Source organism: Meriones unguiculatus, chromosome 6, assembly GCF_030254825.1.
Source record: "Meriones unguiculatus strain TT.TT164.6M chromosome 6, Bangor_MerUng_6.1, whole genome shotgun sequence".
NCBI lineage: Eukaryota > Metazoa > Chordata > Mammalia > Rodentia > Muridae > Meriones > Meriones unguiculatus.
In genome coordinates, this window is record NC_083354.1 from 71724186 (window position 1) to 71738155 (window position 13970).

The 13970-nt window shown below is 39.2% G+C and overlaps 1 protein-coding gene across 5 annotated transcripts in view; it reads right to left on the minus strand.

The window, feature by feature from the left end:
• The window catches only part of Tnpo1 (transportin 1), an 85631-nt gene that overhangs the window by 28118 nt on the left and 43543 nt on the right, over positions 1–13970 (minus strand). For all 5 annotated transcript variants that reach the window (XR_009592398.1, XM_021653129.2, XM_060385618.1 and 2 more), the window contains exons 6-8: positions 12189–12322; positions 3048–3129; positions 261–383 (exon numbers count right to left, since the gene is read on the minus strand). Coding sequence is in view for 4 of the 5 variants with exons in the window: in XM_021653129.2 (XP_021508804.1) it covers positions 261–383; positions 3048–3129; positions 12189–12322 (339 nt within the window). In the remaining variant the exon portion in view is untranslated. The remainder of the gene's footprint in view (positions 1–260; positions 384–3047; positions 3130–12188; positions 12323–13970) is intronic.

A 13970-nucleotide genomic window follows, 5' to 3' on the forward strand; every position in this document is an offset into this window, starting at 1 on the left:
ATCCCCAAAATACCCATAACATGGTATACCATGTTTAATGAGAATTTCCTAGTTACAATGATTAAAACCTTGTATGTTTAAGTAACGCCTCCAATAATATCTTAAATTTCACAAAAGAAAAAAAAAAAAACAAAAAACCAAGAGGATTTACAATTTAAAAACAAACATATTTATGTCCCTCCACTCAAAGGTATTATAGAAAAATCAGGAAACCGTATCTTTACATTATACATTTTGTTCAAATATGCTGCTTCAGTTACCTCAACTATGTTATGCATATGAGGAAGCAGGCGATCCATCCGGACTTCAAGCAGCATCACAAGCGCCCGGCACACGTTTTTCCGCACCTCTGCTTCCTCATCACCAGCCAGTGCAAACAGATTCTGTTGTAGAAGAAACACATTTCCCCCGTCCCAGTTTAAAATTCCCAATGTATTAAAAAGGTTTATACTTAATAGAAATGCTAAGATAACTGAACTGGAAGTTTGACACGCAGCAGCATTTCACAGGTAAAGGCAGAAGGCCTTAACGTTCAAGACCAGAAGACTTTGTTTCAAAAAACTCAAACCAAACAAAGAAATATTGCCCCAACCCCAGAATCACCTTACAGCTAATGATAAAGCAAACAGCTAAGTAACTGTGGAGCCACAACTGCCAAAGACCATGACTATAACATAAAAAGTCACTCTATTTTTCTTTTTTTTTTTTTTTCCCTTTTTGATTTTTCCCCCTTTTGATTTTTTTTAAAGGTCTCTGTGTATTACTGGCTGGCTTGGAACTCAGAGATCCATCTGCCTCTGTGCCCAAGTGCTGGGATTGAAAGTATGCACCATGACAACATATTTTTAAAAACATTTCTTTAAGTACGTGCACGTGCAGGGGTTGTGTATACACACAATGCCTTGGAGCTGCAGTTACAGGTGGTTGTGAGTCATCTGATGTGGGTATTGGGAATTGAATTCAGGTCCTCTAGATGAGTGGCACATGCTCTTAACCACTGAGCCATCTCTCAGTGGCCTAAAATACCATTCTTAATGTTAAGTGGTGTTTTTTGTGTGCAGTGTATATTCGTATGAGTGGTGTAGGTAAACATATATGTGCATTGCAGGCCAGAGGTGTCCCACAGCTGGTCTCTACATTATTATTACGTTTTAGGTAAGATCACTCATTGAACCCAAAGCCTCACCAACTCATTCTTCTAGATATGGAACCTGAGGGATCTCCCTGTCTCTAAGCCACTCCAGTGCTGGGGTTACAGACAAGCAATGCCATGGTTGGCTTTTATGTTGAATGCTAGGATCTGAACTCAAGTCACTTTACAGACTGAACCATCTTCTCAGCTGCTCACTTGTACTTTAAGGTCTTTTTTTTTTTTTTTTTAAAGTTTGTTAAGAATCGATTGTTGGGTGTGCAATCCTAGCACTCTGAAAACTGAGGCAGAAATGCTAGGCTAGCTATGGTTACATAGTGAGTTCCAAGCCAGCCCAAACTGAATCAGACCCTGTTTAAAGAACAACCAACAAATGAATGGAATAAACAACTAATGGAACTGTATCATTGGGCCTTGGCCTTCAACCCCCTCCAAGAGCAGCAGAGGGAGCAGGTTAACAACCTTCACCAAGTCAGCTACAACTAGTAGAGAGGAAAGGGAACAGCAATCAAGGGTTCTAACAAATTCTTCTGAAGGTTAAGGGAGTGGGAGTGTGAGACAACATACTAACATATCCACTCACCATGCCCAAGATACTATTATTCATTTCCCAGATACGTAATTAGTGAATAGGGGCTAAAAATGTGCCAGCCAGTGAAGAGATTTGAAGCTGGCTTGCATGATACTGATTTTATCAACAAGTTTTCACTAAGAGTAAGCCAACCTTATGATGGCCACAGAAACTAGAGTCCTCTAGGGCCTGTAACCCATCACTTGAGATGAAGGTAGGATGATCAGGAGTTCAAGTCATATTAGGCTCCATACACAGTGAACTAGAATTAAGAATACATCTTGAAAAACATCAACTCCGTGAGTAAAAATGCTTGCTTGTGTGAGCAAGTCTACCCACATGAACTTTCTCCCCAGAACTCATATTTTGTTGTTTTTGTTTTTTTTTTTAAAGAAAAAAGAAAAAGAGCCTGGAGTAGTGGTACCCCAGCACTCCTACAGTGAGCTGGGAAGTAGAGACAGGAGAATGGCCAGGAAGCCTGGAATGTGTAGCACAGTAGGGTGGGAGAGAACGGAAAGGCCTGTGATTGAGCATGGGCTGCTTCTTACAAAGTCTTATAGACAGCTGGGAGTGGTGGCCAGAGGCAGGCGGATGCCCTGAGTTCAAGGCCAGCCTGATCTACAGAATTTGGAAAGAAGCTGTTAAGACAAATAAAATGACCCTCCCACCCCCACCTATAATTTCGGCTTTTATAGCTACTGTAATAGGGCAAGCGTTTCTGAAAAGGAATTGTACTGTTTATTCTTTTGCATTTACGCCACAAACATGGAACTTAGTATTTAAGAGCTAGTTAAGTTTTCTTTATACCATTACATTTACTATGAAAGTCAACGGAAAAACAGAAAGCCCAGCCTAAATGGTGTGGCCTATATATGGAGGCCACCTAAGATTTTATGTGCATTGCCACTTTATGCAATGCACAGTGGACAGTAAGGGCTACTGTGAAGAAGTTGTCCTTTCAGGATGTATCTGTGGATTGTTATGAGTCAATGTCATCCAAGTCTATTAAATGTTTTGTGATTGCTTGCTTCACTTTGATTTTCCTATTCATGAGCTAGGAAAATCAATTTTCATGTTAAAATGGAATCGTTTGTAGTCAAGCCAGTAGGCAGAACTATATATATTCACTCTATAGCCAGTATCTGCATCACATCTCCAATGTTCTATCACATAAAGAATGCTTTAATTTTTGGCCAGGAAAAACTAGCCATATCACATCTGATTTTAATACCATCAGCAGTAGTAACTATTTCTACATTGTAAATTACTAGCTATAAACTGAAACCTCAGCACAGGGTGGTCCTCATGGGCAGTGCTGAATCTTACCTCAATGAAAGAATCAATGTGCAGCATAAGTGCTTGAGTCCGACTGATGATGAACTGATTGACACATGCAACAGCATGAGACCTAGAAACCAAATGTACACATTAATATACGCTCACAGCACAAGAACTTCAATGTGCATCTCTACAAATGTTATATGTATCCATTAAAAGTGTAAGTCAAAATCTGTGTATTAACAGAGAATGTTAGTGACACAGTAATCAGAAACTAAAGCTGAAGCAACACCAGCATGATATATATATAACAGAATACTCGTGGCACATAGCCATATACTTTAATTATTTCTGAGTAAGATCTGCTTGATATTATATAAACGGCACCCACCCAAATATATATATATATTTTACAATGCAGTTTCTTTCCCATAAAACCAAATACTTTTAAGCTGAAGGAAAAATAAAAGTGCTTGCTTTAGAAGCATCTGAGTATTAGTAAGAAAACTTAAGCAAAGCAAAATACATTTCAATTCCAATTTCCATTTTGTAATGCCTGTAGATTTTAGGCCAAATAATATTAGTCTATCTTCAATCCATACTTTAACTAGCTAGAACTTTTCAGTTACCACATTCACAAGCTGGGCATCTGGCCTTGCTGCGAACACTCTATTCTCATCAGGATATTCTCTCAGCTGCTACACTATCACAACTTCCTTTTGCACTGGTATCTACCAGAAAATAACTTTTATAGGTTAAAGTCAGCATTCCTAAAACCTTCCATTGTCTAACTCTTTCCTTATTGTGTAGCTCCCAATAATCTTTTATGAGCTATATTTTAAATGACTGCAATTTGCTAAAAACCTCAGAAGTTCAAAATCTTGTTCAAAGAACACACTAGAACCCAGTATGACCCTGTGGTCATTAAATAAGGACCCAGAAGAAACTACATGTACAATGGACAAGTGAGTTTTTTAAACCAAAGTGGGAACTTCATTATTTTCTTTTTTAAAGACATGGTCTTACTATGTAGCCCCAGTTAGCCTTAAACTTGGAGATCTACTTGACTCTTCCTCCCAAGAGCTGGGCTCAAAGGTGTGTGCCATCATGCCTGGCAGGAGAACACATTATTTTAATGAATGTGCTAATGTAGTGGTTTGAATGAGAATTCAACATCGTTGAATGCCTAGTAACCAGGGAGTGGAAATGTTTGAAAAAGTACTGAGTGTGGCCTTGATGGAGAACATTGTGCGATGGGCTCTGAGGTTTCACAAGTCCCAGGTCAACCCAGTTTCTCTCTTTCTGCCTGTGCATCAAGATGTCATTCTCCAAAGTGAATAAATTTTAATAAGAAAATTTTTTAAAGACTTAAAAAATAAAAGGAAAAAAACCTGTAATTCTCTCAGCTGCTGCTCCAGCACCTCCCAGCATGCTGCCATGCTTCTCACTGTGATGAGAAGAACTAACCCTCTGAAACTGTAAGCAAGCCCCCAACTGAATGCTTCTTTTTATGAGAGTTAACTTGATCATGGTGTCTCTTCACGTCAATAGAGCAGTAACTAAGATAGTCAGGGAAAAATATGCTATTCAAAGGAAACCCTGACTTCCACAGCAGCATTTTTCAATCTATGGGTCACAACCCCTTTGGGGGATGAACAACCCTTTCACAGGAATTGCGTATCAGATATTTACATCACGATTCATAACAGCAGCAAAGCTACAGTTATGAAGCAGCAATGAAATGTTATGGCGGGGTCACCGCAGCATGAGGACCTGTATCAAAGGGTCACAGCATTACAAAGGTTTAGTGCCTGTACTAGAGCCACGTGGTGGTTTGCACCCAGAAATCCAGGTTCACAAGAAGGCTGAGATATAGCATGAGCCCAGGAGCTAAAAGACCATACTGAGCACCATCATAAACTAATCTTAAAAAGAGCCAGAAGGAAATAAAGAAATCCTTAAATACCCGCAGATCAAAAAGAAAAAAAGCTCTAATAAAAACATGAACAAAAGTGTAAAGGGCAATGCTTATAATAATACAAAGTCAAGAGCCTTAATGATAAAAAGCACACAATCAATACAGTAACAAAACACTGTATCTACCTGATTAGCAACATTTAAAATGTGATACAAACAGAAGAACAAACCTAAAATTCACATGCAACCACACAAAAAAACCAAAAAACCAAAAAAAAAAAAAAAAAAAAAACCAAAAACAAAAAACCCAGCCAAAACAATCCACAATCCTGAGCAAAAAGAATGCTAGAGCAATCACCATTCCGTATCTTAGAGAACCAGAGTAATAAAGACAACATGAGCTGTATGTAGTGAACACATTAAAGCCCAATGCTTGGGAAGCAGAGGCAGGCAGATCTCTGTGAATTTCAGGCCAGCCTGGCCTAAACAGTGAGTTCCAAAACAGCCAGGGCTACATAGACTGTCTAAAAAAACAAACAAACAAATAAACAACAACAAAAAAAAAAAAGAAAGAAAAAGAGAGAAAACCCAATGTTACTGGTAGAAGATACATGTAGACCATTGGAAAAATAATCAAAGACCCAAATGAGTATGTGTAACTTCAGCTATTTTCGTTGACAAATAGCCTCAAAACAGGCTAAAGAAAGCATCTTCAACAAACGGTGCTGGGAAAACTGGATGTCCACATATAGAAGTTAGAAGCGTTCTATCACCCTGCACAAAAACTAACTCATAAAGCCTGAAACACTGAATCCGCTAAAAGATGACATAGGTAATCCCCCTTAAATTATTTAGCTGTAGGAAAAGACTTCCTGAATAGGATTCTACTTGCCCCCAAATTAAGGATAACAATTACTGGCAGGTAGAACTTAGAAAATAAAAAGCTTCTACCCCACTAAAGAAACAATCATCAATCAGATAAAGAGGCCCACAGAACAGAAGAGAATTTTTGTCAGCTAGACATCTGACAAGAGGGCGAATACCCGGGGGGGTGGAGGGGAGAACACCCAAACCGACAAATAAACCCACCACCAAATAACCCATTCACAAAATGGGTCTAGGACCCAAACAGTTAAGGATTTAAAAAATCTAAACTACGTCCATTGCTTCTAGCAATTAGAAAATGGAAATCAAAACAACTTTGAGATTTCATCTTACCCAGTCAGAATGGCAAAGATCAACAAAAATCCCTACAACAAATGATGGGGGAGTGAGAACCTCATTTACTCTTGATGGGATTGCAAACTGGAATGATCAAAAAAGCTAAAAGTGGGTCTACCATATTACCCAGCTAAAGTACTCCTTGGCATATGGCCAAGGAACTCAACATCCTACTCCAGACACTTGTTCAGTCATGTCCATTGCTGCTCTATTCCCAATAGCTAGGGAATAAAAATAAACTAGATGGACAATGAAAATGTGGTATATTTACAGTATGGAATACTATTTGGCTATAAAGAAAAATAAAATCATAAATTTTGCATGCAAATGGAAGGAACTACAAAGGTTCATTTTGTGTGAGGTAACCCAGATCCAGAAAGATGAACAATGAAAGTTCTCTCTCATCAGGGCTCCTAGCCTCAAGTCTTCAGACAGTACACATCCCTGAGTTACTGCAGAAACCAGGACAGTCGGAAAAAAGACTTTAGACGGAGGAACAAGAGAGGGGGAATAGCAGGAATCTGGGAAAGGGAGGGAGGGAGATAAACGGAGACTAAAGGTAAGGGAAAATAACACACTACAGTCTATTGCTCTTGCCCTTGGTTGTACTCAGAAGTGGAAAGTTAAGTCCCTACTGCTGAAGACACCATGTACTTCAGGTACAGGGCTCATAGACCCCTGAGCTGAACTGACCTGAATGCCCTCTCCCTAAGGAAAGGCACCATGCAAGCTTTCAAAGGAGAGAAGCAATGATAGTATCTAGCTGATAGTATCTAGTTGATAGTATCTAGCTAGGATACTATCAACAACCAGCACGATAACCCTAAGGGTGCAGTAGTGGCACACATACCTTGGCAGTAACCAACAGCTCTCTAATTAGACTTAAGATCTGTTCAACAAGATGGGAATCATGCCTAGTACTAGAAATACAGACAAGTACCCAGAGCTAGAGAAGTCATGGATCTTACAGAAGAACCAACATCCATCACTTTACTAAGTCAGAGGATTGGGGAGTTTGTGAAGCAATACCTATAATGTCTTACCAATGTGACTGTAACAACCACGCAAAGGCCATGAACTCTTAAAAGACAGGAGGGAGTATATAGGAGGGTTTGGAGGTAGAAATAATGTGATTATACTATAATCTCAAATAACAAAAGTAATTTAAAAAAAAAGTGCGATAAAGCCAAATAAATGATGCCTATGCCAGGACAAGCCTCTCTCAAACCTCAAATCCTTGTTGAGACCATGCCCTTTACACCAGGAGAGAAAAGCAGCAGAAAACAAGTCTCCAATGGCTCAGGGGGCTGTGGCCCAGTGGCATGCTAAGAGGGACACTACTATTTAAAACTGAGCTACCCAAGGGACCTAAGAACAGAAAACGAAGTCCGGGGACCTGACTTAACCTGCCCAAATTCAACCTGCCAGAGACCCAGAACGAGGGACAATCCTGGAAGACAGTAAGAGAAAACAAAGGTCAGATGCTGACAGCAAATGTGACGGGGCCTCTGTGCAGGCAGAAGTGCACAAGAGGCAAACTCATCATCTGAGAAAAACTCAGCCTGAGGTCAGACCACTTGATGTCAGCAGAAGACTCAACTCTGGAGCTGGCTATCTGTCAGCAACTCAGAACTCCAACGCTCCAGAAGATGACCTGACACCCATAGCTCCACCTGCCAGCAGGGTGAATAATACTCAGGATTTAAAGTAGCTAAGGAGTTCCAGATACACAGATCTCAGCACTGGGATTGTCTCCACATTTGCAAAGTGTGGCCAGCAGGGAATGCTGGTGTCCAACAAAGCACAAGTGTTTTGACTAGAATGAACTATAAGCAAAGAGATCCCAAGTACAACTGACCTTCCCACAGCCTGCACAACCCTGGCGGGCTCCAGTAAGACTCCCCACCGGTGTCTACTATTGTCTTTCTTTTTTCTACTTAGCAATTTTACTTTTTTATATTTTTACTATCTTTCATGTATTAGTTTATTTATTTCCATCAGCCAGTTTTGTTTTTTTTTAATGCCCTCCAATTCTTCTTACTTCTAGTATTAAAACTTCTGGTAGAATTCTGTATTTTTAAAGATTTAAAATTTTATTTCTGTATTTGGTATATGGGTATTTTGCCTGCATCTATTTCTGAACAATGTGTGTGCAAGCCTGCAGATCAGAAAAGGGCACCAGAGCCTCTGAATACGGAGGAACCAAACATGGGTCTTCTAAGAGAGCAATGTGCACGCAGTCACTTAGCTATCTCCCCACCCCCGGTTATTTTAAAATCATGTATCTGTGTCTGCGTGTGGCAAGGGCCCTCAGAGCTGACATTTTTTTCTTTAGGGAGGAGGGGGAAGTGTTTCAAGACTCAGTGTCTTTGTGTAGCCCCTGGCTGTCCTAGAACTAGCTCTGTAGACCAGGCTAGCCTCAAACAAAGATCTGCCTGTCTCTGCCTCTCAAGCACTGGGATTATAGGCGTGCCCTACAGCTGCCTGGGTTGTCACAACTTAAGAGGTCATTGTACAGGTCCTAGGAACTTGGCTCTGGTCCTCTGTACATGCTGAGCCACATCTCTATCACCAATAAATAGACCTTCAGAAATAACTTTTATTTATTTGCTGTGATAAGGATTCTCTATGTAGCCCTGGTTGTCCTGGAACTTACTATGTACACCAGCTGGCCTCAAACTCAGAGATCCGCCTCCTCTGCCTCTTTTAATATTAGAACTAAAGGTGAATGCTGCCACACACAGCTTCTTTTAATTTTGAAAAAGCCTATGTTATTTTTTATTCCCCTTCTTACTTTCATCTTCTTTTATTCACATATTTTTTTGTTACTGTAGAATCTTTTTTACTTTTTAACTGCCTGTTTTCTTTCCCCTTCATAACTGTCCCTTCCATCTACTTAACCTTGTGTTCCGGAGTCCCTGCTCATTCCTTTATCTGACCTGTTTACTATTTCCACATTTACTCTAAATTTTTAATTTCATATTATACTCATTACATTGTTTTCTATTCTTTGCTAACGAATAGCATACCCACTAATTTTCTATGTGCCTCTCATGCACTATTTGCTGCTATAACTATTTATTTGTTCCTCACTAAGTGGAACTGGGAATTAACAGAGCCCACCAAAGTAGGCTACTAACAAGATCCCCAAATAAAGGTGGAAGAGTGAGGTATCCAAACCAAGAGTAGCACAAACTGCAACATAGAGAGCAAAAAAATCTGAAAGGGAAAGGCAACAAGACTCCCTTAAAGATCACAAGTCCTCTAATGAATTCAGGTTGGATGTGTGGAATGCCAGATGACCTCTCCAAGTTTAATAGAAAATGATCAATGTCTTCAAAAAGGATGTAAACATATAGATGACTTAGGGAGGAAAGCAAGACAGCACCTGGAGGAAAGACAGTAGCACAGAGGAGAAAGTAGGCAAAGTGGCCGAAAACCTTAGTCATATAGCTAAAAAATGCAAAATAAAAGAGAACTCCAGTGAGCCAATAGAGATTGAGAAAAAAGAAACAGAAATGTTAGATATGAAAAATTCATATAAGCTAAATTAAAAAGCAAAGTAGGATATATCACCAAGACAATCAACAAAGCAGATAAAAGAAATATCAGAGATATAAGGCAAGGTATCAAAGCGAAGCTGGAGGCAGCTCAGTGGTTAAAAGCGCTGCTTACTCTTCCAGAGGATCCAGGTTCTTCCCAGTACCACAGGACAGCTCACAATTCCAGTTCTAGAGAGCCAAGACATACTTCTGGCCTCCATGGCGCCTCATGCTTATGGTATTGACAAACATGCTTGCAAAACACCCAGACACATAAAATCTTTTTAAAATGTCATTGATTCTTATTTCACATGCATATATGTCTCCCTGAGGGTGTCAGATGCCCTGGAACTGGGATTACAGACAGCTGTAAACTGCCATGTGGGTGCTGGGAATGAATTCACGTCACTGAAACAGTAAGTGCTCTTAAGTGCTGAGCCAACTCTCCAGTCCAGAAAACTGGTCAAGGAAACACTGCATTCAAACAGACATACAAATAAAAAAGCCATTTAAAATGCCCAAATTACTAACAATTCACACTCCTCTGGAATCACAAGACAATGGACAGTCACACAACTCTAAACACTGAACGGTGCTTACAGCAGCATATAGTCCCTGAGCTCAGATTCCATCCACTAGAGTCATAGTAACATAAGACCGTACCACACACACACAGAAACACCCACAAAACAAAACACAGGGCTGGAAGGCCTCATCTGTATCTACCCAATCCCTGAAAAGGTCTCCAACACTGAGAAACAGCCTCTTCTATACACGTTCCTAGGGGAACCTGGTACCTGAACATTAACAACCAGCTAGTTCCATACTTAATACTTCGCACACAAAAACAACAACAAAACCAATTCAAAACGGATCAAAGCCTTTAATGTTAAGACCTGAGGAAAGCAGACAGAAAATAGGAGAAAACTTTGATACCTACATATCAAAGATCAATATGCAATCATGAAGAACTCAAAAAACTAAATAATCACTAAATGGGATAATGAACTGAAGAATCTCAAAGAAATACAAAATGATCAATAAATACCTGAAAGTGTTCCACATCTTTAGGCACTAGTGAAATGTAAATTAAAACTGCACTGAGATTTCATCTTACTCCTACTGGAATGGCTATAATTTAAAGACTTACAACAAATGCTGGCAAGGATACCGAGAAGAGGAACCACTTTTGCTAAAGATGGGAACAGCAACCATGTAAATCAGAACAGCTTCTTCAAAACACTAAATACAGACTAGCATACAGTCCAGCTGTGCCATGCCTAGGGACACACACACAGAAGATCCTAAAGCCCAGAAGCTTCTAGATCTAAGTTCCCCGACACACCAATCACTAAACCAAGGAATACAGCCAGCCTAGACGTCCATTAGCGATGAATGGATAAAGAAAACATGGCACATTACAAGGTGGAATTTTATTCACAGAGCTGTGAAGAATGAGCTCATGACATCTGCAGAAATGGACAGAGCAGGAGATGTGTGAGTGAAGTGAGCCTTATCCAGAAAGGCGGCATCACACTTTCTCTCAGATGCAGAATACATACACACATGCTGTAACACAGGACAGCACCAAAAGAACTAGAAAAGGGGAGATTAGCTATCAAAGGAGGGACAACAGCTGTACACGAACAACATGTAAATGGATAATTTAATCAAGAAATAAAGTCAGGTCAGCTCTCTGCTCACACAGTAAAAACACATCCATGGGATAAAATACTGAGGCCCAGCTAAGAGCTACAGTCTGCACTCAAGGTCACTCACCATTGAGTGATTGATTACTTCTAGCCAATGATTCCTATTTATAAGCCAATACATCTGTTTATTGTATGGAGATATATGAAACACTGACAACAAAACTATCAAAGAAACTGACAATAGAAACAACCTTCTTTTCCTTAATAACAAGTTAGGAGAGTCAACCATCCATATACCAAAACAAAAGTCAGAAAGTTCAATAGCTCAAGGAGACACTACAGAGTTCCATACTTCCATTAACACTGTAATTATGACTTGCAATGGAAGCTGATGGCAACAGGCTTATTCTGGTCACTCGGGCAGGCAGCACTGGAGAGACTGTGATTGCTAAGGTGAAGAAAGGACACCAATCTACACTAGCGTGAGGAGCTTCCACAGAAGCCTGCCGGGTCATTTCAGGGATCTAAAAGGACCTGGGGCCCATGTGTTTAAATCAGATGTAAAACCTTTAGAGTAACAATAGTTAATAACTCAACGAAAACATGTTTTCATTATCATTCATTCATGAATTTTTCTTTACAGGACGAAGAAAAGCAAAAAAAGATGACAGAACTGGATCTGGAAATAGAGGTAGGTAGGAAAGAACTTATCTTGTTTAAAAGTTCAAAGAACATCAGATAATCTCGTTCACCTGAATGGACAATGTTGCCCTAAAAGAATTTTAGTTATTTAAGCATTTGGATATGACAAGGCAGGTAACAATTTTAATGGTCGACCAACATTGCTATATACACACCTTATTTTGGGACTACTGTGCTTGAAAAACTGTAAAAATTTGGGAATCATGATGTTGAGAGGGCGATCTAAAACATCACTATCTAAAATCTCTGCAGAATCTTCACATATCTTCTGAAGGGCACCGAATGCTCCCTATAAGAGACAGATTTATAATATTAGAACTCACTGAAAACAACTACAAATGCTCAGGTGAGAGAACACAGGATCTGTAATCCCAGCACTTGGGAATTCATGAGACATGAAGATCACTAGTTTGAGACCAGTCTGGACAACATAATAAGACCATATCTCAAAGAAACAGACTAAAACAAAGCTAAACAATGCAAAAACCCAAAATGCACGCCATGCTAATTAATTTAGATGCCGTGACATCATCTGCCCAAATGCATATATATATATATATATATATATATGAATGAGAGACAGTGTCTCTGTGTAGCCCTGGATGGCTTGTACTCGCTTTGTAAACCAGGCTGACCTTGAGCTCACAGAAATCCACCAGCCTCTGCCTCCCTGAGTGCTGGGATTACAGGCATGTGCCACTACGCCTGGCTGCTTTATAAAACTTAAAGTTAATTCAGAGCATGAAAACACCATCCTAATGATACATTTGAAGTTTTAGCATTAAGTAAGTTAAAACTGGAAAACATTTTTGTTAATTATAATAAATATCTAATCCCAAGATCTAATTCCACTGAAATGTTATCAATTAAGTCCATATTAAAATTGTCTTATTAAATGCTAAAATGAATATAAAGCTACCTAACCACTGTTAACATGCATTCATTTTGAAATACATAACCTACAACTTTTAAAACAATCATATACAAGCCATACATTAGGAAGCTGACAACAAAACACAGTAAGAGGAGAGGAGACCCCACTTGACAACTTCTTCCCCTAATCACTTTTCTTGACAAGAGGGTAACCTGGAGTTCTTGCATACAGCATCACCTACTGAGTAGGTCAATTGCTTACTTCACGCTTTCTGCATCCATCACTGACAACTTAATACATAACTGCAGACAGTTAGTTTATAACAGTGCTAGCAAAAGCAGTGTGACTATTCTACAATTCTTTATAATACTTGAAAAATTAAATTTTGAATTTTAAACTTAAAACTTTATCAAAAATATAAAGTCAGTCTTAGATTTAACATGCATTACCTAGAATAGGTTTTAGCTATATTAAAATAGCTATATTTGAATACTAAGGTTTTTGCAAACAAGTTGTATTTCTAAAAGCCAATGACTAAAGTCAAATGTTCACTTGTTTCCTGTTGTGGCAATAAAAATTCAACTAAGTGGCTACCAAAATAATAATAAAGAAGCACACGCGCACACACACTTGCAAGACAAGATTTCTCTGAGTAGCCCTGGGTGACCTAAAACTCACTCTGTAGATCAGGCTGGTTTGGAACACAGAGATCCACCTGCCTCTGCCTCCTGAGTGTCAGGATTAAAGGCGTGTGTCACCACTGCCTGACAGAGGAATGAAATTTTTAAGACAAAGAAAAACAAAAAGCAAAATAAACAACCTCCCCATCATATTTCCACTAAAAACACCCATTTAGGAATTATTCTGTGCCAGCACTAAGGAAGCCTATATCTTCAGCACAGCACCTTACAATTTTACAATTAGTATAGTTTATACTTCTGTTCTAGGGAACTGCTTTGTTATATTTCATTTTTTATATTTATCATCATTTCCCAGGGACTCCAGCACACATCCGAGAATTACATTTTAAAGAGTGACTGAAGAGATTACTTTGCCAAAATCC